Source organism: Mycteria americana, chromosome 1 (assembly GCF_035582795.1).
Source record: "Mycteria americana isolate JAX WOST 10 ecotype Jacksonville Zoo and Gardens chromosome 1, USCA_MyAme_1.0, whole genome shotgun sequence".
Classification (NCBI taxonomy): Eukaryota; Metazoa; Chordata; class Aves; order Ciconiiformes; family Ciconiidae; genus Mycteria; species Mycteria americana.
Window position 1 is genome coordinate 145,127,658 of NC_134365.1, and position 25,435 is coordinate 145,153,092.

Genomic DNA, 25,435 nt, shown 5'->3' on the forward strand with positions numbered 1-25,435 from the left:
ATTAAACTGTCTTTATCTCAACCCACGAGTTTTCTCACTTATACCCTTCCAATTCTCTCCCCCATCCCACCGGGAGGGAGTGAGCGAGTGGCTGGGTGGGGCTGAGCTGCCCACCAGGGTTAAACCATGACACAAAAGAAGTTCCGCAGCTAAAAGCATGGATAGGACCTTTTTTTTCTGAAAGTGAATCTTTATTAGTGCATTTGGAAGATACGACTTTTCCGGATTCTGATGCTGACAAAAGCTTATTGCTAACAGTTGAAGAGGTTTCTCCCCCCCCAACTTTTTTGATAATCATACCTCTTACAGGTTTCAGAGCCGAAAATGGTTCATTAACTCAGATTCTGATTCTTTCTATTAATTTGGTGATGATACACTTGCCACAGCTTTACAGCCTAGAACGTAATGCCATCCGCTATATTTACTTACCTTGGAGATGGAATTTGAATGCTCTGTGCCAAAACTCAGAGGGATTCTTATGGCTTATGATGCATCTATACTGATTTCTGCAACTCTTTTCTGTCTTGGAAGACTAAGTTCTTTGTTTTTGTAGAACAGATGAGGATAACTGCCACAATAGCAATCTAGAGAACAGAAAACTGTGTGTATCCAAAACCCACACAGCGGAACTAAATAGATGATAGTGCATGCTCTTCTGTGGTACATCGGAATGATGCATTTCTCACTGGACCAGAAGTAGGCTTAATTTTGTGTGCTGAAAAAACCGCTAATACAGGAGGGAGATTGAGGAGAGGGATGTTAGTGATTTAATGATTCTAAATTGAAGTTTGCTTCTCTGGTGGATTTTAAAGGTAAAAGGCAATTCATGACGGAGTCTACATTCAGTCTGGTTCATTTTGTTACTGGCTGCTGCCTTTTCCTGTACCGTTGTCATCGCCTCTTCATTCCAGCTTTGCGATTTTGCTGTTCACACACATTTATTTGAGTGGCTCTCCGTGCGTATGATGCAGGAGATCGAATTCTCACACGCAGACTGGATCCGGGTCTCTGCAGCAGTATCGTGCCAGCACGCGCTAAGGATGATGGCGAGGTTGGTTCTTTGTGTAGTGACGGGGCACCTATACCACTACGAGAAGAATAAGAAATCCAGCCCGGTTGGTCCAGTTTGGGGGTTCTGTGCTGGACTCTGGGTGCGTGTGCGCGCCTGTGTGAGCGCACCAGGCGGGCAGCTGCACATCTGGGGGTTTCAAGCGGGCTGGATCCGCCCAGGTCCCAGGAACAAACTTTCCGTGAGCTTCAGGGCCCGGGCCCGGGCGTGGGCTCGACCTCCCCCGCCGCGGCCGCAGCTCCCGCGGCCCCCCCTCGCCGGCTCCGGCGCCCACCTCCCTCGCCCCCCGCCCCCCGGCGCGGGCCCGCCCGCACCCCCCCCCGCGGAGGGGCCGCCCACCCCGCAAGAGGAGCCGCTCCGCCGCGCCCTCCGCCTGCACAGCGCCCGGCGCGGGGAGGCGGGCGGAGCGGCGGAGCGCGGCGCCCCGGCACCCCGCGCCCCTCGTCCCCATGCCGCGGCGGGCGGCGGGAGGCTGCGCGCCCGGGCAGCCCGGCAAGCGGCGGGGAGCCGCCGGCATCGCCCGCCCGCCCGCTCGCCCACGGAGTTCCCGCAGCGCCCGGAGCGACGCGCTCGGCCCCCGCCGGGGCTGAGGGATTGCGGCGCCCCGAGTTTCCACGGGGACGCGGGGCACGCAGGGAGGGCGAGCGCTGAGAGGAAGCAACCGTAATTAAAAAGCAACGCCCCAGGCGGCGTCCTGCCCGGCTGCCGCGCACCGCTGATGCTTATTCGGGGGCACCCAAGCACGGCGGCGGATCCCGCAGGATGACGGGCGATGAGGAGCCCTAAGGCGGCGTCGAGGCTGGCCGCCGCGGGCTGCGATGAGCCTCGGCCAGCCGGTGCCGGAGGGGAGCCCGGGAGCCAGGTAGCCGCCGCCCGCCCGCCGCGCCGCCCCGCGCCGCCGCCCGCCCGCAGCCCCCCGGGGGCATGGGAGCGGCGGGCAGCGCCTGCTGAGACCGCCGCGCCCGGCCGCAGGTAAGGAGCCCGCGCACGGCCGGTCGCGGCCGTCGGGGCCCGGCTGGCGTGGGGCGGTTGGGGCGGGGGCTCCCCCGCGGGTCCGTGCGGGAGGAGGAGGGGAGCGGCGCGGCTGCCTGGCTGGCGGCGGCCGGGCGCCCTGCGGGCCGCGCCGCCGCGTGTCGGCGCCCGCCCGCAGCCCGTCCGCTCCCGTTCCGCTCCCGTCGCTCAGCCCGGCGGGGACATTCTTCCCTAACGGGCAGCATCAGCCCTCCGGTACGGTAAAAAGAAACAGGGGCGGGGGAACCGCGCCCCCCTCCTCAGCCCCCTCCACCATGGCCGCGGCTGGCGCACGGCCCGGCCCGGCGGGAGGAGCCGAGCCGCGCCGCGCGGGGCCCGCCGCCCCCCACGCCAGCCTCCCCGCGGGGCGGGCGCCGTCCCCGCCAGCAGCCGTGCGGGCAGCGCCGCCGCCCCGGGCCCCGCCCCCGCCCCGCCCCCCGGCAGGCTGCCCCCGCCCCTCCGCGGCCGCGCCCCGGCGGCGGCGGCGGAGGCGGTGGCGGAGCCGCAGCCCATTGGCTGACGCGCGGCGCGGCGGCGGGGGAGGCAGCCAATGGCGGGCGGGGCGGGCGGGCCACTCGAGGGCGCCCCCGGGCGGCGGGGCGGGGAGGGCGGAGCCGGAGCCGGAGCCGGTGCGGCCTCGCCCGCGGGCCGCGGGGTTTCTCCGGCCAAGCCTCTGGAAGGGCGGGTTGGGCGTGGGTGGGGAAGGCCCGGCGCTCGGCCGTCATCCTTTCTCGCCCGCCAAAGCACGGTTAAGGCCCCCTGGCCCGCTCTTCCCCGGCCCCTCGCAGTTCCCTCTCTGCCTCGGCGAGTGCCCGCTCCCAGAAGGAGCTGAACTGGGTCGGGTGTTTTGTAAAGGGAGTTTCCGTTAAAGAGAACATTAAGGAAAACAACACCTGAATATTCTTAAGCAAATTGAAAGCTATTTGTCTTGTAAAGAATGGTAAACGTCTCGTTAACTTGACCACAGCTATTTGAGAAACCTCATCATCCCGATGAGCCTCTCCTTTGAGCTGTAATGGTTTGCACATGATGGTCTTAGGAAAAAAAAAGTGCGTCTCGTTGCTAGCAGATCTGAGAAAATCTGACTTTTATACTAAAAGCAATAACTAATGGAACTCATTATATCTAGTAGAACTGAATGCCTTTCCGTTGTTGTCACGCAGTTATTACAAGAGCAGGAATAATAAATTTCTGCTACTAATAGTAGCCTGCATTCCTGTATGGCTTTAATCTGAAGAGCTCAAATTCTTCTGATGGTAGGGATAAGAGCAGGGATATTTCGAATTCATTTCTCCAGAGTTAGGCTGCTTAATCTGTAATTAGACATCTACATAAATTATCTTGCTTTCAGAAATGATTAGTGCTCAAGGCCAGTAACAGTTGTGTTTTCTTGTCTATTCTAGCACACTCTGCCTCTTTAAATGACTCTCCATGGGTCTAGCCACCCAGATTTAGACACCCAGTTCTGAAAATCTGAACTTGAGTGTTGATAGACAAGGCAACATTATAAACATAAACTTTCTTGCTTACATTTCTTCCGAGGTCTGTGCTTATGGCTCTAAATAAATTGTCAAGTTTTATCAATTCGATCATTCATAGCTCCTGTCTGGTTGCGATTACTATGTAAAAGCACATCCGACATCGCACAGTCATGCGTGGCGAAGGATGACAGAGTCCAGATCTGTGGCCAATCAGTTCTTTCCCTCACTCCCTTTTTCTCGCAATGATACCGTTTCCCATATACCTTATGAATGGGATTCGTTCAGCCAAATTTTTCCCTCCTGGAAGTTAGTAGCCTGTCTAAACATTAGGCAGCTAGGCTAGGTGAGTTAGCTAATTAGGGACCTAATGCGGCTGGTTTGTACTATTTCTAGGTATCCGATCAGGTAGATACCCGACATTATTCATCTTCACGTGAATATGGGTTGCTTTTTTTCTTTCATTGACTGTAGAGGGAGCCACGGCAATTTGCTTGAGGCAGATGCTTGCCTTGAAGTTTTTGATTTTGAGGTGAGACGGGTACTACCCTTGGCGTATTGAAAAAACCTACAAAATTGGCCACCATAAGGACACAGCATAAGTTTAGCAGAATAGCTACGGAAGTGAATTATGGGGGGAGAAGTTAACTTTGAAGTAGCAAATGACTTGGAAGAAGCCTCTTTCTGACTGAACTTTGCTCGAGCGTCTGCAGGCCTTCTGGGACGCTGCAGAGCACGGCTAGGTGTATAAAGCTTTTCAAAAGGAGGGAAAAATCACCGTTTCTTCTCTCTTTTTCCCGCCCCCCTCCGGTTTCCCCCGGACGACGCAGGAGGAGCGAGGCGAGGGGAGGCGAGAAGATGGGGCAGCGGGCGGCGGCGGGGGCACTCTCCGTGGTGCTGATCCTGGGGCTGGGGCTGCCGCCGGCCGCCCTGGCCTGCCCCCACCCCTGCGCCTGCTACCTCCCCACCGAGGTCCACTGCACCTTTCGGTCCTTAGCAGCCGTGCCGGCGAGGATTTCGAAACATGTGGAAAGAATCAATTTTGGGTTTGTATGGCAGCTTGTAGCGAACGGTTTTTATGTTCTCGGGGCGGAATCCTGGAATGCTTTCGCAAACGCGCGGCGTAGCGGGATCTCTCTGCGTACGTTCTAAGTAGAATTGCAGAGATGGGTGGTGGCTTGCGGGCGCTGTATTTCAAACACTACAGTTACTGGCATGGGGAAAGCTTTAGTGTAGCCCTCGTGCTTCAAAGAGAAGTGACTATTATTTTCAAATAAATATTTATATCATGGTGCCAGTTCTTCTTGGCAAATAGTACATGTAGTCTTTTATAGTGTATAGTGTAAAACTATATTGAATTAAACCTACTATGGCATTTCTACTAAATGCTGAATATTATACTGGATGTAAAAAAATATAGTAGGAGTAAAATTCTATGATGTAGCCAGGTAGCTTTTTGGAGAACAGTGAGATATAGCATATCTTAAAGCAATACAGTAAAAACAAAGTTATTCCATTGCCTTTGGAGTTTTGTTTTTTTTCCAAGGAACTTAAGCGCAATATAAGCAGACATCAATGTTTTGGGCAGAGATTGCTCAGGCTCCAACTCACTTTCCTCTGCCAGGGTATTGCCAGCTCACATCTATCTGTCAGATTGTGAGACGACAAGGCAGGGACAGTTGGTAGGCTGCATATCACAAAACTGCTGCATAGGGTCATTATGTGACATGGCGTGGTGCAAGAATCGCAGTCCTCTTCTGCTTGATATCAGAGCTGCCTCACTACCTGGTATGAACTCACCCCGACCGTCCCAAGGCCTGTAAGCTGCGACTGATCATGCAATGACTGATAGTAGAGACCTTGATTTTTTTTTGCTTCTCTGTAGTTAAAATGTCTATCCACCAGCACTTTACCACCTAAAGCCTAATTTTAGTCTCAAAATACCCTTGTACTCAGTGAATCTGTATTATAGCAATCTGTACTTTTATACCATTTTTGAGTCAAAAATGCCTCCCTCTCCTCCCACATTCAAAACCACCCAGATTTACAGTCACTTCTCCCCCAAACATCAACATTCTATGGCAAATTCCATCCCTAAATTGCTTTTGAAAACAGGATGTAGGCTTCTAAGTTATTTAGGCGTTTTGGCTGCTTTTTAATAAAAGTACATTATTTGATACTGCTAGCATGGAAGCCCTTTCCTATCTTTGTATTTCATCACTACAAATGACATTGTCTGAATTGTGTCCTTTCCCAGGAAGAAACAGTCTTAAGTATCTTTTGTTGCATTTCTTTCATTTTGGAAAAGACCGTTTACCATATTTGTATTTTAACATGCTATATATTTAGGCGGTAAAGATTATTTTCCTAACTGGCAATAATTTAGGAAAATTTCTTATTTAGAGAAGTTCTTATTTTTTAGAAGGGCTGATATTAAAATAAGGAATTTTAATAGGATGACTGCTATAAGCCTAGTAGATCTGTAGTAGGACTAAAAATATCGAAACAGTAGTCTAAATTTTTAGAAAATTCAGAATCTTCAGATAGATAGCATGATGAGAATCTGAAAGTATTTCCTCTATATTCAAAGTATTTTAATTTCTTGTTGTCTGTTCCCTTCCTTTCCAGAAAGTGTCAAAAAATAGGAAAAATCTTTAAAATTCAATGCTCTAATTTAGAGACTTCATGCCCAGATTAGCTCATGTGTTTAATTTTATGTCTGCGTATGGAAAACCCAAATGTAGAGCTAGGCTGCCAAACTTAGGGCTTCCATATTGGCAAATAAAACCTGATTTATTTGTCTGAAGTGAAAATAAATTGTTTTCAAAAAGTAGATTTTCTGTATTCCTTCTCTAAAAGGAGTTTCTAGGCTCAAATTATCTAATTGGAAGGTCAGTTCCTAGATATTATGTAATTAGGTGATGTAGCCAATTACATGCTGTAACAGTAAGTGAAGCAGGATGTGACTTCCTGCTTCTTGTTTGGGAGATATCCATTTTTAATGTCCTCTCTCCAAATCCTTAATCATTTATTGTTAGATGCTGTTTTGGCAACACTGCAGCCCGTCCAGTTTGCCAGGCTCCATAGCATCATTGGTTGGCTACAGGCCATTAATTTATTACCATTCCATAAACTGAGCTGCATGGAAAAACATACTGACAACTATTAGAACTTAAACGCCTATTTATTACTGTTACTCCTAAATTATGGCTAAAGTGTCACAAATTGAGTTGAAAGAAATCTTAATGTAAACATGAACTAAGTATACTTGGCCTTGTAAAAATGTTTCAGTAACTTCTGGCCCTTTGACAATGCATTAAGATCCCTCCAATTTTTCCTGAAAGTTAGGTTATACTAATTTTACATTTGCAGTCCATGACAGTCATTGCATAAAATGTAACTGCACATGTGATATTTTTCCAGGTTTAACAGTATACAGTCTATATACGAAAACTCCTTTGCAGGACTTACAAAACTGGAATTGCTCATGATACATGGAAATGACATTCAGAATATACCTAATGGTGCTTTGAAAGATCTCGTGTCTCTACAGGTAATGCTCAGTTCTTCTTAAATTTCATAAATTCTAACTTCCATGAATAACAGAAAACAAAAATAAGCATTTTTTGTAGTGCCTTTCTTAGTATGAAGATACTGTTTTTCCCCAAAATATATTGGAAATCTGTTAACTATGTTTATGTCATACTTGATAATGCTAACTAGTATCTAATATTCAGTTGTATTCTCCCTGTTTGACCAGCATATAATTTTTCAGTGGTCAAAGGATATTTGATTGCGGGAGGAACTGCATGCTTGCTATTCTGTTTGGATTTAGACAAAAACCCCCCAAATTAATCTCTTTTATTCTTTTTTTTTTTTTTTTTAGGTTTTCAAAATTAGTTACAATAAATTGAAGGTCATAACTGGCCAAACCCTCCAAGGACTTTCAAGCTTAATGAGACTGCACATGGACCACAACAGAATTGAGTTTGTTCATCCAAATGCTTTTAATGGATTAACTTCTCTGAGACTGGTCCACTTAGAAGGAAATTTGCTCCAGCAGCTTCACCCCAACACCTTTTCAACATTTATGGTCCTTGATTATTTCAAACTGTCAACAGTAAGACATCTCTACCTATCTGAAAATGCTCTTAGGACCTTGCCTGCAGGGATGTTTCAAGGCATGCCACTGCTGGAAAACCTTTACCTTCATGGGAATCCATGGGCCTGTGACTGCAGCTTAAAGTGGCTCCTTGAATGGAATGAAGTTTCTGGAGGTAAGAGCAAAACCACCAATGCTTCTTCAACTCATAATGTTAGATTATTTTTTTTCCTGTTCTGCATATGTATGGTTTTGTTATTTCCTAAGTATTATTACTTACATGATGTCTATGTATGTGCACTATTATGTTCCGTTACCATTCAATAAATGCATGTATTTAAAAAACAGTGTAAAGAGGAAGTAGTTGTGTGTCACTAGGTAAAAATCTGTATTTGATAACAAAGGAATTAGCTGTTACATTCAAGATGGAAAAACCGATAGTAAAGTTTGTAATTGGAAGGAGGAGATAGGTTATAACCTGTTAGTGTGTTCCTTTGCCCAGCGGTACACGTTTGACTAAGGGCTGGCAATTGTCCTCAACCAACACAACTAGTAACTATGTGTTACTAGTAACTAGTAACTAGTTCACCAATGCCCCATCTCAGGTAGCTAAGTGCTTACTATAGTAGGTCAGAGGGACTGGTGTTACACCAGAGCTGCTGCTACGATATTAAGAGGGAATTGCCATTTAGTTGCAACTGAAGATGTCTCAGATTAGTGCTGGAGTCACAAGGTTTATATAATGATTTGGAGCACGTGTGGTGGGTGATGGTGGATCTTGTCATCTTAGAATAAGTAACTCATCGCAGTTTTGCACTTAGCTATAGGACAATACTTTTAAGAGTATGTGATACTTGAATGTGTAATGTAAGTGTTCCTGACTGAACTGGTACTTGAGGCATCTAACTTTGATATTTAGCTAACTTACATTTTAATATTCTTATATACTCTCCTTGATCCAAATGAGTATGTGCATTAAGTGTACTTAAGTTGCGCTGTAAGTTATAACAATGAAATATTAGATGAACTTTCTTTCCTTGCACAGTGTTGGCTTGTTAGCATTTTTATTCAATTAGATTCCCTTTTTATACTACAAGTAGTGATTTTTGGAAAGAGAAAAGAATTTAACCATGCCATTTTCATGTGTGACAGATTTTGTATCTTTATATAACTATTACATTAACTTCTTTGGGAATTGTGTCCAGATAGAGTTATAAAAGTGCTGTTTCATAGAACACATTAAAGTTCTTCAGACCAGCATGGCCCCTGCCAAGTTGATTGTGGGCCAGTTCTGTCATGAAGTCTGCTTTCCTTATCTTTGAACATCATATTTGAATCTGCAAGTGATAGACTGCTTCAGTTAAATATTCCATTTGTAAGATCTTCTCAAGAAAATGGATTTCTCAGACTGGCAAAGCATATATTTTTCAATTAAAAAATGGTATGAAATTTTGTCACTCTTTTCCCCTTTTCCTAGCATTTTGCCTTATAACCCACCCATATATTGTTCATTCATTCAAAGATCCGTCATTCCTCAGGAGTGATCAGCATGACACTTATTCCTAGAATAACTGGAATACATTTTATTTACAACATGCTTCCAAACTAAATATGTAAGGCGACATTTGACATTCTAGTGAGGAGACCAATGTAATAAATAGATGACTGTTATTTTGCAGACAAGAGTCTTTCTGGCATTGGTAGAAGAGACGAGTCAGGGCTATATTTCCTGTTTTAGTGCTCCTTCTCTGTTTTAGTTTTTATTTTACCAGTACAGAGTTTACAGTTGTTCCAGAGGTCAGGGAAGAAGTGGCACTTTTACTTTTTTTTTTTTGCTGCTGACAAATAGCTTGTAAGTGTAGGAACTACTCAGCAGATTTTGGTAGCTACAGTGGAATATTTTGTGTATTGCCAGTACTGTTGTTAATGAACAGAGAAAAATAAAAAGCTTCATGGATTATTTAATGAGGAAGTCCAGCATTTCTGAGGTAAATGCTGCATTTTTGAAAGCTGAGAGGACCCAGTCCTCTTCACGTTAGATCCACAAGTTAGATGGGTAGGCTGTCACTGTACATATGCAGACTTTTTGACACACCATAGCTTTTTACTCACTTATAAAATGTTGCTCTGAACACTTCAATTTCTAGGCATTCTATTCAGAGGCAGTGAATCTAATTTTCAGAAGGACAGAGCATTCAACCCTCTCATTAAAGTCGCAGAAAATTGTGGGCAGTTTGAGAATCAGGCACTCATTCGACTGTGAAAACAAAGCAGTGCCATTTTAAAAGCCTTGCCTTAAGCGTCACGTGCCATAACGTGTTCCTCACGCGGTCCATTTCGCACTTTTGAGAGTTCTCTAACTCTAGAACAGAGTTCTTCAGCTTACCTATCTTTTGTTTTCCTTTTTTTTTCCCCTTTCTTTTCTTTTATTGCAGGTGTTTTAAAATGCAAAAAGGACAAAGCCTATGAAGGGGGACAGCTCTGTCCTAAGTGCAACAGCCCAAAACAGCTGCAGAAAGAAGATATTCAAAACTTGAAAGATATTTCCTGTAGGAAACCTGTCATTCAGTCCTCACTGAGGCAGAACAGCAGCACTCAAGGTGAAGAAGATGGTGACAGTTATGAACTCCCTCTGGAAGAGCTTCAGTCCTCTCCATGGAACATTACTCTAAATATGACTGATGAGCATGGCAATGTAGTCCACCTGAACTGTGAAATCAAAAAACCTACAGGTTCTACCAGAATTCAGTGGAATCAAATCCAGACTCAGGAGATTGATATAAATGCTACAATTTCACTGGATTTTGAATGTCCAATGAATCGAGAAAACTATGAAAAATTATGGAAGCTTATAGCTTATTACAGTGAAGTACCTGTCAAATTAGAGAGGGAACTTATGCTCAGCAAGGAGCCTAAAATAAGCTATCGGTACAGGCAAGGCTCAGATTATGATGCTCTTTACTACACAGGCGTAAAAGCTCAAATACTGGCTGAGCCTTCCTGGGTGATGCAACCTCTTATAAATATCCAGTTAAACAGGCGCCAGAGTACAGGGAAAAAAGTGGTGCTATCGTTTTTTACTGTGTTTTCTCAGACAATTCATACCAAAGACACCAGACAGCAGAGGAGCTGGGTAATGATAGAGCAAGACCAGAGCACAAGGACAGCGCAGAGTGTGGTGGAAGGGTCAGAGTGTCAGCTGAGCTGCAACGTGAAAGCCTCTGAGACCCCCTCCGTTCAGTGGCTCTTTCCAGATGGGACTAAGCTGCAGGCACCATTTAATCAGAAAGACAGTAGGTTTTCCATTCTCAGTAGTGGCCAGCTAATAATCAAAGCAGTGAGTTACACTGATGGTGGTTTGTACCACTGCGTTGCCCAGGTGAGAGATGATGCGGACATAATGGCTTACAGACTTCTAGTGCAGCCTCCAGCTATCCAGGTAACTGATTCAGATGTAGTGAGAGTTGAAAAAAATGTTGGAGATCCAATAGTTTTGCCGTGCAATGCTGTTGCCGTCCCAGAGCCACAGTTGAGCTGGATTCTTCCAAACGGCCAGGTACTTAATGATTTATCAAACTCTTCAAAAGGATATATGTTGGACAACGGTACTTTGCTTATTCCAAAAAGCCACGTCAGTGATAGTGGCCATTACAGATGTGTGGCTGTCAATCAGCAGGGATCAGATCAGTTTGTTGTAAGGGTCACCATAAATAAAATGGTGTCTGACAGGTCATTTAAAAGGATAAAGGTTAAAAAGCGCCCAGGTTCAAAAAGTTCATCAAAAAAAAGAGGGCGTGTCATAGATGATGGAGAGGGATCAGGGGCAGGAGGGGTGGATGAGTTCCCACGAAGAAAGAACCACCTGAAAGACCGGGAAATATCCTTTAAACAAAAAAGTGACCAGGTGCCAGAGGCTCAAGTTAAAAAGGGGAAGAAAGGCAGAAGGAAAATGAAAATCTGGAAAAGTACTGATAGAACCCAAGACAGCAATGTTGCAGAAGGCCGGAGAGTATTTGAATCTCGAAGGAGAATTAATATGGCAAGCAAGCAGATTAATCCACAGCATTGGGCTGACATTTTGGCAAAGGTCCGTGGGAAAAATCTTCCTAGAACAACAACAGCTACAGCCATTACTTTAACAACGGCACTGCCACGAGTCATGCAGAAAAATACTCCAGTCCCTCATCCGGTAGCCAGCCCTCCACCTTCAGAGGCAGCAGCTGATGGGGTAGATTCCTCTGCTGATGCGTCACCTGTGGGTGAAGATGAGCCATTCTCAGTCACTGTTTCCCCCAACACTAAAGCATTTTCAGTCCAGTCTATGTTAACAAGGTCAGAAACTGAACCCTTCTCTGACCACAGGGCTTTAGAAACACCTGCAAGTATATACTCTGTAGAAATCCCTGTATCGGGTCCATATTTGACTCCTGTCCCTGCAACTGTGCAACCCCAAGGCCAGCAGCATCGTGATGTCAGGACTGGTGATTCAGTTGTAGTCAAAGAAAATATCCATGCTCTCACTGAAGAACCTCTAACCAGACAAATTGTAACAAACTTTCCTAATATTCAGAGCAGTTCCTTCACAGTGGAAAATATAGATAGAACTGTATCTTCTACATCAGAGGAAAATTCTGCTTTTGCTGAGCTACCACTTGATGCTACTGTCCTAGCTGAATCTCAGACTGTGGATCTTCATAGCGTTTTGGAGACAAGTGTGAAGTTAAATGAAGTGGACCTGACGACTGTTGACACCATAATTTTAACACCTTCTCAGCTGGATGAGATTATCCCAACAGATACTGTAGGCACTACTACCATTTCTTCATCTGTTTCTCCATTTGTTACAGAAAAGAGCAGTGACTTGATACACCGGCACAAAGAAGTATCCACAGGTCAGACAAAAATGGCACACTTAAGTACAAGTTTTCCAGCTGTCACACCTATCAGGGTTCAGAGCAAGGAAGAACCTGAGACCCACAGGAATACAGTGACTCACGAAAGCGTGTCCAGCAGTTATGCAGAGAGTTTTCAGGGAGGAGAACATAGAAACCTGGCTACTCCAAAACCAGATCCCACATTCATTTTGCATAGCACTAATGCTCTTCATAAAACAGCAAAGGGGATAAAAACTGCTTCTTCCATCAGTAGGTTGACCACTGTGGCCACAACAACAATGCCCTATAGAAAGACCATGCCTTCACTTGTTACTCAGCATGCTAGAAAAAGACCTTATGGGAGAAGGAGATTGAGGCCAAACAGAATCCGACAAAGACCAAAGCCTTTCCCCCCTGTTGTTTTAACCACGGAGGCAATGCCTATTGTTCCAAGGACACCAGAATTTGAAGCTGTGGCCAAAAATTCTTCTGCAACTCTTGAAAGTCCTGATCTTAAAAACAATGTCAAAGTACAGGCTAAGGAAGAGGAGCATATGGAATTCACTCCTTCATTAGTTACTGATCCAGTTGTCTTAGAGAAAATTACCGAAATCAGAGAGGTGGTCACAACTTCCTTCTTTAGACCTACTGCTTCTCCACCTGAAGCAAAACATGTGACACTCTCTACTGCTCCTGAAACCTTGGCACTTCCAGTGACTGCACCTATCACGATTTTATCATCATATGTTGTACATGACACAGTTCCCACGAAAGAGTCGAGTGCACCTGTGACACCAGAGCAGAGTGAAGTGCCAACATACCACTCATTAGACAATGTATCTGAGAAGGGCATTAAAGCACATTCTAAAACTATGGATAGTATGGCAGAACAATCAAGCACAACTACTTTTCCTGAGCATATGAACAGCTTGATACTATCTGCAAAACCAGAATCTCAAGAAGAGCCTATCCTATTTGACTCAGAAGTTGTGGTTAATGAAACAACCACTGGAACATTCCAGCTGATATATCCCACTATGACTGACTTAAGTATTCCTGTTGGCACAGTGGCAGTTTTTAAGGACCTCTCAGTTTCTAAGGACCCATGGAAGCCCACAGTATCTTTAGAAACACCAGCAATAACTGAGCCACCTCAGCAACATGAGATGATTACTTTGTCCTCCTCCTTCAGCACGACAGAAACTCAGACTTTTCCACTTAGAGAAACAAAGAAATCTGTTGCTTCTCAGACTGGGACAAAGCCATCTTCCTTGGATGAAGAGGAAGCTATGTCACATGTATTTCATCATGATCCCACTCTGCAGACAACTCAAAAGCCTCTCACTACATCTACTGCCTTTATTCCATTTATAAAACTTGCCACTCTTCCCCCTTTCATTTCGAGCACTTCACATCCTTCTCTTCATTATACCACCGAGGAAAGTAATGCCTTTAATCAAGAAAGGTTCCCAGAAGCAAAACAAGTTGAAGCAGATGGTGACAAAGTGGTGGTGAGCTCAAGATGGAATGTACACCCTACTCCTTCCTCTAGCCAAAACAGGATTAGCATACAGTCGAAAGAGGAGAAATTCAAAGAGATGTATAGTAGCAGGTCAAACAACAGCTTACTGCTGAATCCAAACCTTCCCCATCCACCCGCTGGAATGATACCAAGCCTAAACCAAAGACTGCCTGTTGTGCCTCCAAAGCATGTTCCAGTAAGAGGCACAGTGAAGCCTCCATATATTGTAACACAAGGTTCATATCGCTATGTTATAACACACCAGACTCTTCACCACACAAACAAACCAGAGATAACAGCATATGCAGCACATACCTTTCACGACAAAAAATCTTTCGCCTCTCAGAGAGAAACAACTACCCCAACACAAGCCTCTCCATTTCACAAAACAAATCCATTAACTGCAAGTAAGTTTGGTAATCAGGGTCAGAATAGATACAACATTAATTCAAGATTTTTTGGAAATAACTATGTTCCAGATAACAGAGGCACAGCAGGGAGACTACCAAGTCAAGGGAACCCCTATTATCCCAGTTCCAGAATGCCATTCCTTTTCAACAGAACAAGGATATTCCCTCACTTAAGTATGCATCCTAAGCCAGTGATCCCTAGTCAACTAGTCCCAAAAGACACAAATGAGAAGAAGGTTGCCCAGGTCTCCCCTACTAGGATTACAGTGCAGAAAGCTACAGCTATTCCAGTGCCTCCAATGCCACACACCACAACCGCCACATCACCACCACCAGCGATTTTGAAGATTACCCCTCCAGCCTTTCTCTCTCAGCATGCAAAACCACAGATATCCACTACAGTTCATCCTTTTAAAAATGTCCATCATCGTCATCAAAAAGTTCCATCTGTGCCTTATGTGGGAGGCATTATGCCACACAATTCAACTGTAATTCAATCTTCCACTAATTTCAAGATACACGGAGAAAGACCTAAAATTATAACAAAAGGGTCTCAGAGCATATCCATCCTTGCCGAAACAGATGCTTTTATCCCTTGTGATGCAGTAGGGGAACCCAAGCCTTTTATTACTTGGACAAAAGTCTCTACAGGTAAGACACTGTGTTCTTCCACACAATTTTTTAAGGGTACAAATTACTTGGGTTGTTGCACAGAAATGCAATGTGTTTGCAGGAATAGTCCAAAACACTGAAGAATAATTTCTGTCTCTTTTTGTCATTATAGATAAAATGTGACTAATTGCAACTAATCATTACAGGCAGAAATAACTTTGCAGTATTTCTTGTAGTAAAAGAAAACTTCTACCATTTAATGAGTTTATTTTTTGAAGGGGGAATAGCAGCCAACTCTGATTATTCACAGCAGTTAGAATTTGTGATGACAGCACTTGTGAGTATGGGTTTGTTAACATTGCTGCCTTAAATATTGATGTGTATGTCATCTCCATAAGGAAAAGGAAAAGAGAAATTATGTAAAGATTTAAGAGAAATCCTAAAGCATAAAGCCGTTAAAAGTTCTCACACTGTGCAGGCTTGCAAGCTAGTATGGTTAGTTCTGCAATAGAAACAAAGACCAATTTGAGCTATAGATAGTGTCAGAAGATGTCACGTGATCCATCTGAAGTTGTAGTTGGTGTTAAAAAAACCTAAAATCTTCCATAAGCCTTTTTCAATGCCGTGATGTATGTCTTAGAAACAAACCGTTTGACTTTCCGTTTCTTTCTGTCCTCTCACCTTTCCAGGAGCTCTAATGACAGCCAACACCAGGTTACAAAGGTTTGAAGTTTGGAAAAATGGTACCCTCCTTATCCGAAATGTTCAACTTCAGGATCGTGGACAGTATTTGTGCACAGCTCAGAACCTGCATGGCATAGATAAAATGATCATTGTGCTCGCAGTTGTAGCCTACCAGCCCAAAATCTTACTTTCCCGCTATCGAGATGTCACGGTGTATTTTGGAGAGACCATAGCAATGGAATGTCAAGCTAGTGGGACTCCAAGCCCACATATTTCATGGATTTTCCCAGATAGGAAGATTTTGCAGACAGTCACCACTACAGAAAGCAGAATAATGCTTCATGAAAATCGAACTTTGTCTATCAAGCAAGCAACTTTTTCAGATCGAGGAGTTTACAAATGCGTAGCAAGCAATGCTGCAGGAGCTGACAGCATTGCAGTGAGGCTGCACATTGCAGCCTTACCCCCCATCATCCAGCAGGATAAGCAAGAGAACATTTCCTTGCCCCTTGGTAGCAGTATTAACATCCACTGCACTGCCAAAGCAGCACCTTCTCCCAGCATCCGCTGGGTGGTCTTTGATGGCACGCAAATCCGACCTTCTCAGTTTGTCAATGGGAATTTGTTTGTTTTTCCCAATGGAACTCTTTATATTCGCAATGTCTCCCCCAAGGACAGTGGGACCTACGAGTGCATTGCTGCTAACATGGTGGGAACTGCCAGGAGAACAATACAACTCCATGTGAAGAAGCACGCATCTAATGCTAAGATCACTGGGAGCTCTCCTCAGAGGACAGATGTAACATACGGCAGCATCCTGCATTTGGATTGTAGTGCTTCTGGTGACCCCTGGCCTAGGATATTATGGAGGTTGCCTTCTAAAAGGATGATTGATTCCCTACACAGGTAAATTACTATCTGAGGTGTCACAGCTAAATTACAGTTTAGATGAACTTAGAGAAAAGACCATTCATATCTGTACAAGTTTCATTCTTGACTTCTGGGAGTTTTGAATGAGGCCCCCCAATCCTTAAGGAAGAATTTGAAATTATATCAAAAGATAGCCAAGTCATAACTTAGCATAATTTTCTTGAAAACAATAGTACTCTTGAAAAGTCAGCTTCAAGTGTTTAGGATAAGCTGCCACTATTTGTCTTTTACAGCCACTTGTAAATGTAGTAAAAAGTCCAATGGCAAAAGTTAAGATGTAGAACTTGTGTAGTGCTTCTTCCAATGTGCTTAGTCTAAATAGAGTGTCATAGGTGCCTGCTTTTCCCCAGGAGAAATGGGATCACTGAATTTTGTTTATCTGTTGTACAAATCATTATACACAGTAAATATGGGGCAAAGAAATCATAATTATTTAAGTAAGTAATATTCAAGTAATGATCATTTTAACATCATTGTATAAATAAACGTTACCTTGCAATAAGGTCTGTGCAAACCCAGTTGCATATAAATGCCTAAAACAACACCTTCTCCAATGTTTGCAATGCCAAGTAAAATATAATTTCTCCAAATCTACAATAACTGTCATTAAGACTTTGCTGAAAACACATTTTCTGCTCTATAAATTATTCATTACTCACTCTTTGAGCGTTATAGACAGATGAGAAATGTACTGAAATTAAAATGCACAATTGTCATCAACTTTCTTAATAGCTGAACAGTCATCATTTTTTTCATATTGATAAAAAATATATTTAGGTAGCCTGCAGATAGCATAAAATGCAGAATTCATTTTCTGCCTCATAGTGATAGCAACAAAATACTGGATTTTTTTATTTTCCCTCATGATCTTTATGTGGGCTATTTTTCAAATACAGGAGATAGTCTTTGGGGAGGAAACTGGGGCTACAGAGGAAATTCGTTTTGACCACAATACACCAATTCCATAGTGAAGTGGAAAGGAATAATAACTTTTTAGCACATTGAAAAGATTTTTTTTCCATATTTCAAAGGTTAGCAATATTTTGCTTCTTTGTGATTGTTCTGAAGGTTTAAAACGTTATACCTGGTGCCAGAGGAAGTTGCTCATCTTGATTTGTTTTTAGCTGAGGACCCAAGTGCCAGGCTCCATAGTTATGGTCCATACAGACTTGTGTGGAGTATATCATTCAGAGATTCCATATTTGAATGTTACAGAATACTGTACATGCAGTCAGAAGAGTCAAAAATACCATCATTTGGTATTTAATGGTTGTTTAATGGTCAAAATCACCGTTAAAGTAATTGAATGGAACAGAGTAGAATCGCTTGGTTACAAGTAAGTAGAATTATTTTTTTCCATTTGCTTTTTGGTGGTGAATATCTTGGACATTTCAGACCATCTAATTATCTAACAACAGCAATGCTCCTCTCCTTTTTTCCAGTATTGTCAAGTTGTTCATTTTTTCTCCCCAGGTTTCACTCAATAATTAATACCTAAAATGTGATTTTGCAGCTCATGTTCTATTCTTTTTTCTTTCCTTACAGTAGCTTGGAGACGAGAATCAAGGTATTCAGCAATGGGACTTTGGTTGTCCATTCAGTTACAGATAAAGATGCAGGAGACTATTTGTGTGTGGCCCGCAATAAGATCGGGGATGACTACGTGGTCCTCAAAGTGAATGTGATGATGAAACCAGCAAAAATAGAACATAAGAACGAGAATAACCACAAAGTCAAGTATGGAGGGGACCTGAAAGTTGACTGTGTAGCCACAGGTCTGCCAAATCCTGAGATCTCCTGGGGTCTTCCAGATGGCAGCATGATCAATACCTTCATGCAGTCAGATGACAGTGGCAGCCGGACGAAGCGATACGTGGTCTTCAATAATGGAACTCTGTATTTCAATGACGTTGGACTGAGAGAGGAAGGGGACTACACCTGCTATGCTGAGAACCAGATTGGGAAGGATGAGATGAAAGTGCGGGTCAAAGTAGTGGCTGAGCCTGCAACTATCAGGAACAAAACATACGTCATTATTAATGTACCCTATGGTGATGTTGTCACAGTAGCATGTGAAGCCAAAGGAGAACCCACTCCCAAAGTGACCTGGCTCTCTCCAACCAACAGGCCCATTCCTACTGTATCTGACAAATACCAGGTATATAGGGATGGCACTCTCCTCATCCAAAAGGCCCAAAGATCTGACAGCGGTAACTATACTTGCGTAGTGAGGAACAGTGCTGGAGAAGATCGGAAAATCGTCTGGATCCACGTTAACGTTCAGCCTCCCAGAATCAATGGTCATCTCAGTGCAATAACATCTGTGAGGGAGACAGCCATCAGGGACAGCCGGAAACTTATTGACTGCAAAGCCGAAGGCATCCCTGCTCCACGGGTCTTATGGGCTTTTCCAGAAGGAGTAATCCTGCCAGCTCCCTACTATGGGAATAGGATCACTGTGCATCGCAATGGTACTTTGGACATCAGAGGGGTGAGGCAGACAGACGCAGTGCAGCTCATATGCATCGGAAGGAACGAAGGAGGGGAAGCGAGATTGATTGTGCAGCTCCTCATCACAGACCATTTGGAGAAACCCTCCTTCAGAGACCCTGTCAATGAAAGGATCACTGCCATTGCTGGGCACAGCATCAATCTGAACTGCTCAGTCCAGGGAAACCCCAAGCCCAGCACAAGCTGGATCCTTCCCAACGGCACTGAAGTGCTGAGTGGCAGCCGTCTGCACAGATTCTACCATAAGAGGGATGGGATCTTACACATCAGCAGCCTCTCCGCTGGGGATGCTGGGACTTACCGCTGTACAGCCAGAAACCCAGGAGGTTATGTGGAACGGGTAGTCTTCCTGAAGGTGGGAGTCAGGCCAGAAATCAGCAACCAGTACAACAACCTGGTGAGCATCATCAATGGAGAAACTCTGCAGCTCCATTGCATCACCCCACCAAACCAGCGGGCACAGATCTCCTGGACACTGCCCAATGGGATGGTCCTGGATGCCCCCCAGGCTGTGGGTCGCTTCTCTCTGCTGGAGAATGGCTCACTGACAGTGCGTGAAGCTTCTGTATTTGACAGGGGCACTTACCTATGCAAGGTGTCCACAGAGTACGGCACTTCTGTTATGAATGTGCCTGTCATCGTGATAGCTTATCCTCCCCGGATCACCAGTGAGCCAGCACCCGTCATCTATGCCAGGCCTGGAAATTCAGTAAAACTGAACTGCATGGCCATTGGGATTCCTAAAGCAGAAATAACATGGGAGCTTCCAGACAAATCACATCTGACAACAGGAGCTCAATCCCGTCTGTATGGAAACAAATTCCTCCACCCTCAGGGGTCATTAGTCATCCAGCAGCCTACTCAAAGGGATGCGGGCTTCTATAAATGCACTGCTAAAAATATACTAGGCAGTGATTCGAAAACAACCTACATACACATATTCTAACACTAAAACAAATGCGTTTGGCTGGATACTAGTGTTCAAGTCACTGCCAAGCAAGTGCAACAAGGAAAGTACTGCTTGCAACAAAGCCAGGAAGGCTGAGGGCAGAAAGAAAAGGAATTAATCCTATTTTCATGCAGAGTGCATTGCTTTTGTACTCCATACGGTAGTATGTCCCTGCAATAAAAGGAGGCAGTAGACATACTGGAATTGAGGAGTCTAACACGTTGGAAAAGGTCTTTAAATTGTTAAGACAGTGTAGTGTGGTTTTTCATGCTATCCAATAGCATCTGAGACCTCAAGTACTCTATTCTTGTCAATAGTCCAAAGCTACTCCTTGTTTTAACAAGCACCTTAAAAGTACCAAAGAATTTATTAACTGTTAATAAATGAGCTGCAGTGATAGAAATGCTTTAGTAAAACATAATTTTCTTTATACCCTGCAGCGCTTTTACATAATCTAGCCTTATAGAATATGATTACTAACCTTTCTGTTCATTCTTCTATCAGCTCTTCAAAATCAAAGACTAACTTAGCAAATAAGAGTGATCTATTTTAATAAAAATACATGCAGACATTAGTTACCTTAACATATGAACAAACCTTTTCCAGCTACTAAGGATGCTACAGTCAAATCATTCATTATATATTTTATATATATTTTTAAATCAGACTATGAGACTAGAAAAAGTAACAATGAACTTGGTCTCATTTTATAAATTATTGGTCTTTACAAGACTCTGATACATTACAGTGTTTTATAATATTAAGGTCAATATACTGTACATTTTATAATAAAAAATATTTTCCAAAAAATTTATTCACTGTGGTTTTCATTTTGTTTTGAGAAAATAGGGAACACCAAACACTGAGAGTATAAAGTTAAGTCAAAAAACGGAAGTCATGTAGTGTTATACATAGTCTTTATCTTTCTAAACATGATTTGCTAATAAAAACTTAGCACTTCTTATGTATATTTCAGGATACATTTACAAGTTCAATACTTTTTCTGCAATCAAGGATGGTTTATTGGATAATGTACATAATTTTAATAACATTTATCAATTATGCTATTGAATTAATTGCTACAAAATGCTGAATATGCCCATGTTTCAACAAACGACTGCAATCACAATTTTGCAAGCGTTAACTCACTTTTAAAACGTATGGATTCTCTGAGATATTCCTGAATTCTTAAAGTTCTGATTGTTCATAAAACTTATGCTCATGTTTTAGAATATGAGAATAAAAATTTTATTTTTATTTTCTCTGTTGATTAAAACATGGCAGAAAGTAATGTAAAGTATTATTCTAGTGTATACATTTTGTAAAAACTGTAAACAAGGATTTCCTCACCCCACAAATTTATCCAGTTTAGGAAAATTTTAAGCTGTTGCAAAATGCGTATTTATCATCGTGGTAAACAGAACTGAACTACTTGAACTAAAAGTATTTGATTAGAACAAGGATATTGAATTAAATGTCAAGGACAAGGACATTGCTGAAGATTCAAGGGACATAATTTATGTGATAGAATATTTTATAAAACATTTTTTAAAAAGTCAGTGCAGGCTAAAGAGTTGTGGTACACAAGCATTTATTAAAGTTGCAGTTATGTTACTGGCCTAATTAAATAGCACTTAATTATGTCTTATTTCTCTTTTATGGTCTAAACACTTGGGCCCTAAATCAGCAAATCGGTGCTCAAGGTGAAGCATGTGCCTAAATATCTGGCAGGGATGTAGCTGCTTGTGAGAGCAGTTAATGAAGAAAGGAACAAGTATTCAAGATTTTTAACTAGATTGTTCAGGTGGTTATTTCTAATCTGGCTATTTTCCTTGAACATGTCACAGATTAGATATGTCTTTAGTTCCTTTACTTAATTTTAGCACTTTTTTATTTTATAGTAGTTCTTGGAAAACGGTAATACAATTTTTAATGATAATACATCTTTTAAAAGAGTCTGAAGTCAGCATTTTAGCATTGGAGTAGGAGTCAAGCACTTTTATTTATTTGTCTGCCCAGTCTTCAGTTAACACTTATGTGAATTTAGAGGGATTCTTGGATGCTGAATGACTTCTATATCTGTCCATTAAGCAGAAATTTTTTTGTGTTAAGGAAAGAAAATAGAATCCAAAATCAAACGTTTGATCTGTTGGGATCAAACAAAGCATCTGACAATGTTTTATTCATCAATCCAGAATTTCCACTGCTGCCAATGGAAGTTTTGGAGGCACAAGAAATGAAAGATTTGGCTCAAGACCTTTTCTTAATTCAAGTCAAGACTTGCATGCTTGCAAAATTGCCTCAAAATTGGACTTAACATTTTTTATGTATTATAATTTCCATGACATTTGCCTTTACCTTTTTTATGAAAACATACTCCCAATGAGAGGCCTATAAAATAGAATTCTCTTCCAAAAAAAAAGTAACTACAGCTTAACAAATATCATATGAACACTTTTTACACTCAAGCAGTGTTTGGCCATATGTCCTGTCTGTCTTATATTCTTTCTCTGCTGAGATACCAGTTGCCCAGGGTATCCATTTTGAGTTCCTTTTGTAGAAATAAAGAAGTTCACGGGGAAGCCAAGTCTGTCCCAGGACTTCTATTCTTAGGCCTGAATCAACATGTACTCCATGTGCTGAATCATCCATCAAATGAAGACAGTCATAGGACTGTGAATTTAAATCATAACTTTTTTATTTCCATGTAATTATCTGCAAGTTGTGTTAAATAAATCAATGACAAATTCGCATTACTTCAAGGACACAACATTTCATTAATTTCATTTTTTTCAGAAGTCTTCATTTATCTTTCAGACTAAGCAGGAGCCATGCATTCAAAGACAATGGAGCCTGTTCCTTTTCTGATTTTGAGAGGTACTGGGAAATGAAGTGCTTGCTGTTGGTTTGAGAAGGTTTCATGATTTTTACTTGATCAATCAAAGCAGGTCCTGGATAGTTTCCATGGAAAGGAAAACTTGCCATTCCGTGCTTTCTGCTTTGAAAATGGAGAAAAAAGATTTGTTTGACCTTTTTTTTGGAGAAGCAGAGTAACAAGGTGTCTCATTGCAACTGCATAGATTATAAATGACTGGATTGTATATACAATTTTTGCTTTGGCCTTCACAAAAAGAGGTTCCTTGTGACCATATCCCTAACACAACTAACAACTAGTAAAAAAAATAGAGGTAGGAATAATGGCCAGAAAAGAAAAATGAGGGAATTAAACAGGGTATTCACATCATCAAGACCTGATAAAATTCCTAAAACACTAGCCAGTTCACTTACACATTTTAGTGATTCTCTTCAAAAGCTCATGAAGGCCAATTGAGGTACAAGAAGACTGAAAAAATGCTAAAGCTGTAGTTGAGGAAACACAAAACAGCCAAACCCTGGTATCAAGAGAAGTACTTTGTTTAATTCATTACTAAACAGTCAATCTAAGATCATCTGTAGAATAACACTGTGATAAGAAGCAGCTGCTCTGGAGGTTTCCGCAACAAATCATATAATAGCAAACTAGTTACCTTCTCACAAAAGTAATTAGCCCAGCGTATGGGAAGAGGGGATTGGTATGGTATATCTTACTTTAGTAGAATTTTTTACATAGTCATACAGGATGTTCTTATGTCCAAACTAATGTGATTTATCTATTATAAAGTGGGAGAACAGATGTTTTCAAAACATTTAAAGAGAAGTCATGAGTAACTGGTTGTCAGGAGGATGTCAACTGAATCCAGCTTAGGTTGCTTTGAGGTCTGGTACCTTTTCACATTTTCATTAATGGCTATCAGCTATAGAGAAGACACTTTGAAAACATGTGGATAATATGAAACTGAAAGAGATTAAAGCAGATAGGACTGAATTGCAATTCACAATCTTTCCAGATTGGTGAAACGATTGGAAATAAATAAATAAAAAATCAGTAAATACAAATGCAAGAATTATATTCAAAAGGAAGAAATTGAATACACATAGAGCAAACAATTAGTGAAAAAGGACTAGGAGTTGCACAACTTAACAAAATGATGCCACGTCAAACAAAACATTGTCACTTTGAAATCTATTCACATGAGGATTGTGTGAAGCAAAATAATGGGGATGATTACTCTCTTCGCAGCCAGGCCCAAATACAAACAAATTGGAAATAATCCAATGAAGTGTTTTAGGAAAGATAATTTATAAGGGTAAGTTGAAATAGGATGAGTTTGTTTTGCTAAAGGATAAAAGGCCAAGTATTAAATATAGCTGTTAATCGAATGTGTAGGAAATCATTATAGAGGCAGTGATCAGTTGTTTTTCAGGTTCACTGATGTTAGTATGAGAAACAATTGTGTTAACTTACTGCAGGCACCTGTAGGCTAGATACTAAGAAAACTTTATAACTGTAAGAAAACTTTAACACTGTATTATATTTCTTGGGAGCATTTTTGAAATTCCCATCTTTGGAGACAGATAAAAACAGTTTAGTCTGATATCTGTCACAGATAGTCAAGATCCTTGTTCAAGGAGGAGAGGAAGCTGGGAAATCTTGGGGTTTCTTCAACATCTACATTCCTATTTTTCCTAGATTTTCCTAGGACGATAGTAAATACTAATTCTATACTGGTAAAGGAAAGATTTGTTTGCTAATTTTAATCTATGCCTGTGATTTTTATCTAGGTAATCTTCATAATAATCTATGACAGAGTCTTAATTGTTTAGTACATGACAGATACGGACACGTGACAAATATGGGCATATGACAAATATGTATACATCTTTACGGTGGAAATCTCATGGAGAGATTTCTAGAGGCAGCTACGTAGTGCAGAAGCAAGATCCCTTTATCATCCAAAGAATTTAGTTTTTAAAGGCATCTCGCACCGGACTATTCACAGAGTTGCACAGAGTAGAACTAAAGAACTGGAAGGACTTCAGGTATTTATTTTACCCAACCTGGGTTTTATTTATTCATATGTTTTCAAATAAGCATTCACCATCTTTCAATGTAGACAACTAACATGAAAATATCCTAAAAGCTGTACGAGCACATGTATGTCTTGTACTCTCATTCATTCTCTTTTATTGTTTGCAACTTGACCAATACTGTGTTTTGAACGATGGAATGCAGTGTAAGTCCTCACAGAGAACAATTAACACTCCATTAATCATCCCAAAAAAAATGTTTCCCGAAAAGATAAATAATAAGACAGAAGCCATTGCACGCAGTGGGGAAACACATGAAGTAGATCATGGAGAATTATCATCTTGTAGTAAAAATAGTGGCTTGCTAGAGCTGTT

General features: G+C 42.3%; 1 protein-coding gene across 2 annotated transcripts; it reads left to right on the top strand.

Annotated features, from left to right (window-relative positions):
* The first annotated feature begins 1,465 nt into the window (after nucleotides 1-1,465).
* Nucleotides 1,466-20,926, top strand: MXRA5 (matrix remodeling associated 5). Of its 2 annotated transcripts, XM_075522732.1 has the most exons (8): nucleotides 1,474-1,512; nucleotides 1,661-2,041; nucleotides 4,389-4,604; nucleotides 6,982-7,111; nucleotides 7,445-7,835; nucleotides 10,096-15,117; nucleotides 15,768-16,668; nucleotides 18,238-20,926. In XM_075522732.1, exons 2-8 carry the CDS (start codon nucleotides 1,842-1,844, stop codon nucleotides 20,147-20,149), a joined length of 8,772 nt encoding a protein of 2,923 aa, XP_075378847.1. In that variant the 5' UTR covers nucleotides 1,474-1,512; nucleotides 1,661-1,841; the 3' UTR covers nucleotides 20,150-20,926. The 2 variants fall into 2 exon arrangements, with proteins under 2 accessions (XP_075378837.1, XP_075378847.1); XM_075522722.1 differs by having other exon boundaries at nucleotides 1,466-2,041.
* Nucleotides 20,927-25,435: the final 4,509 nt, after the last annotated feature.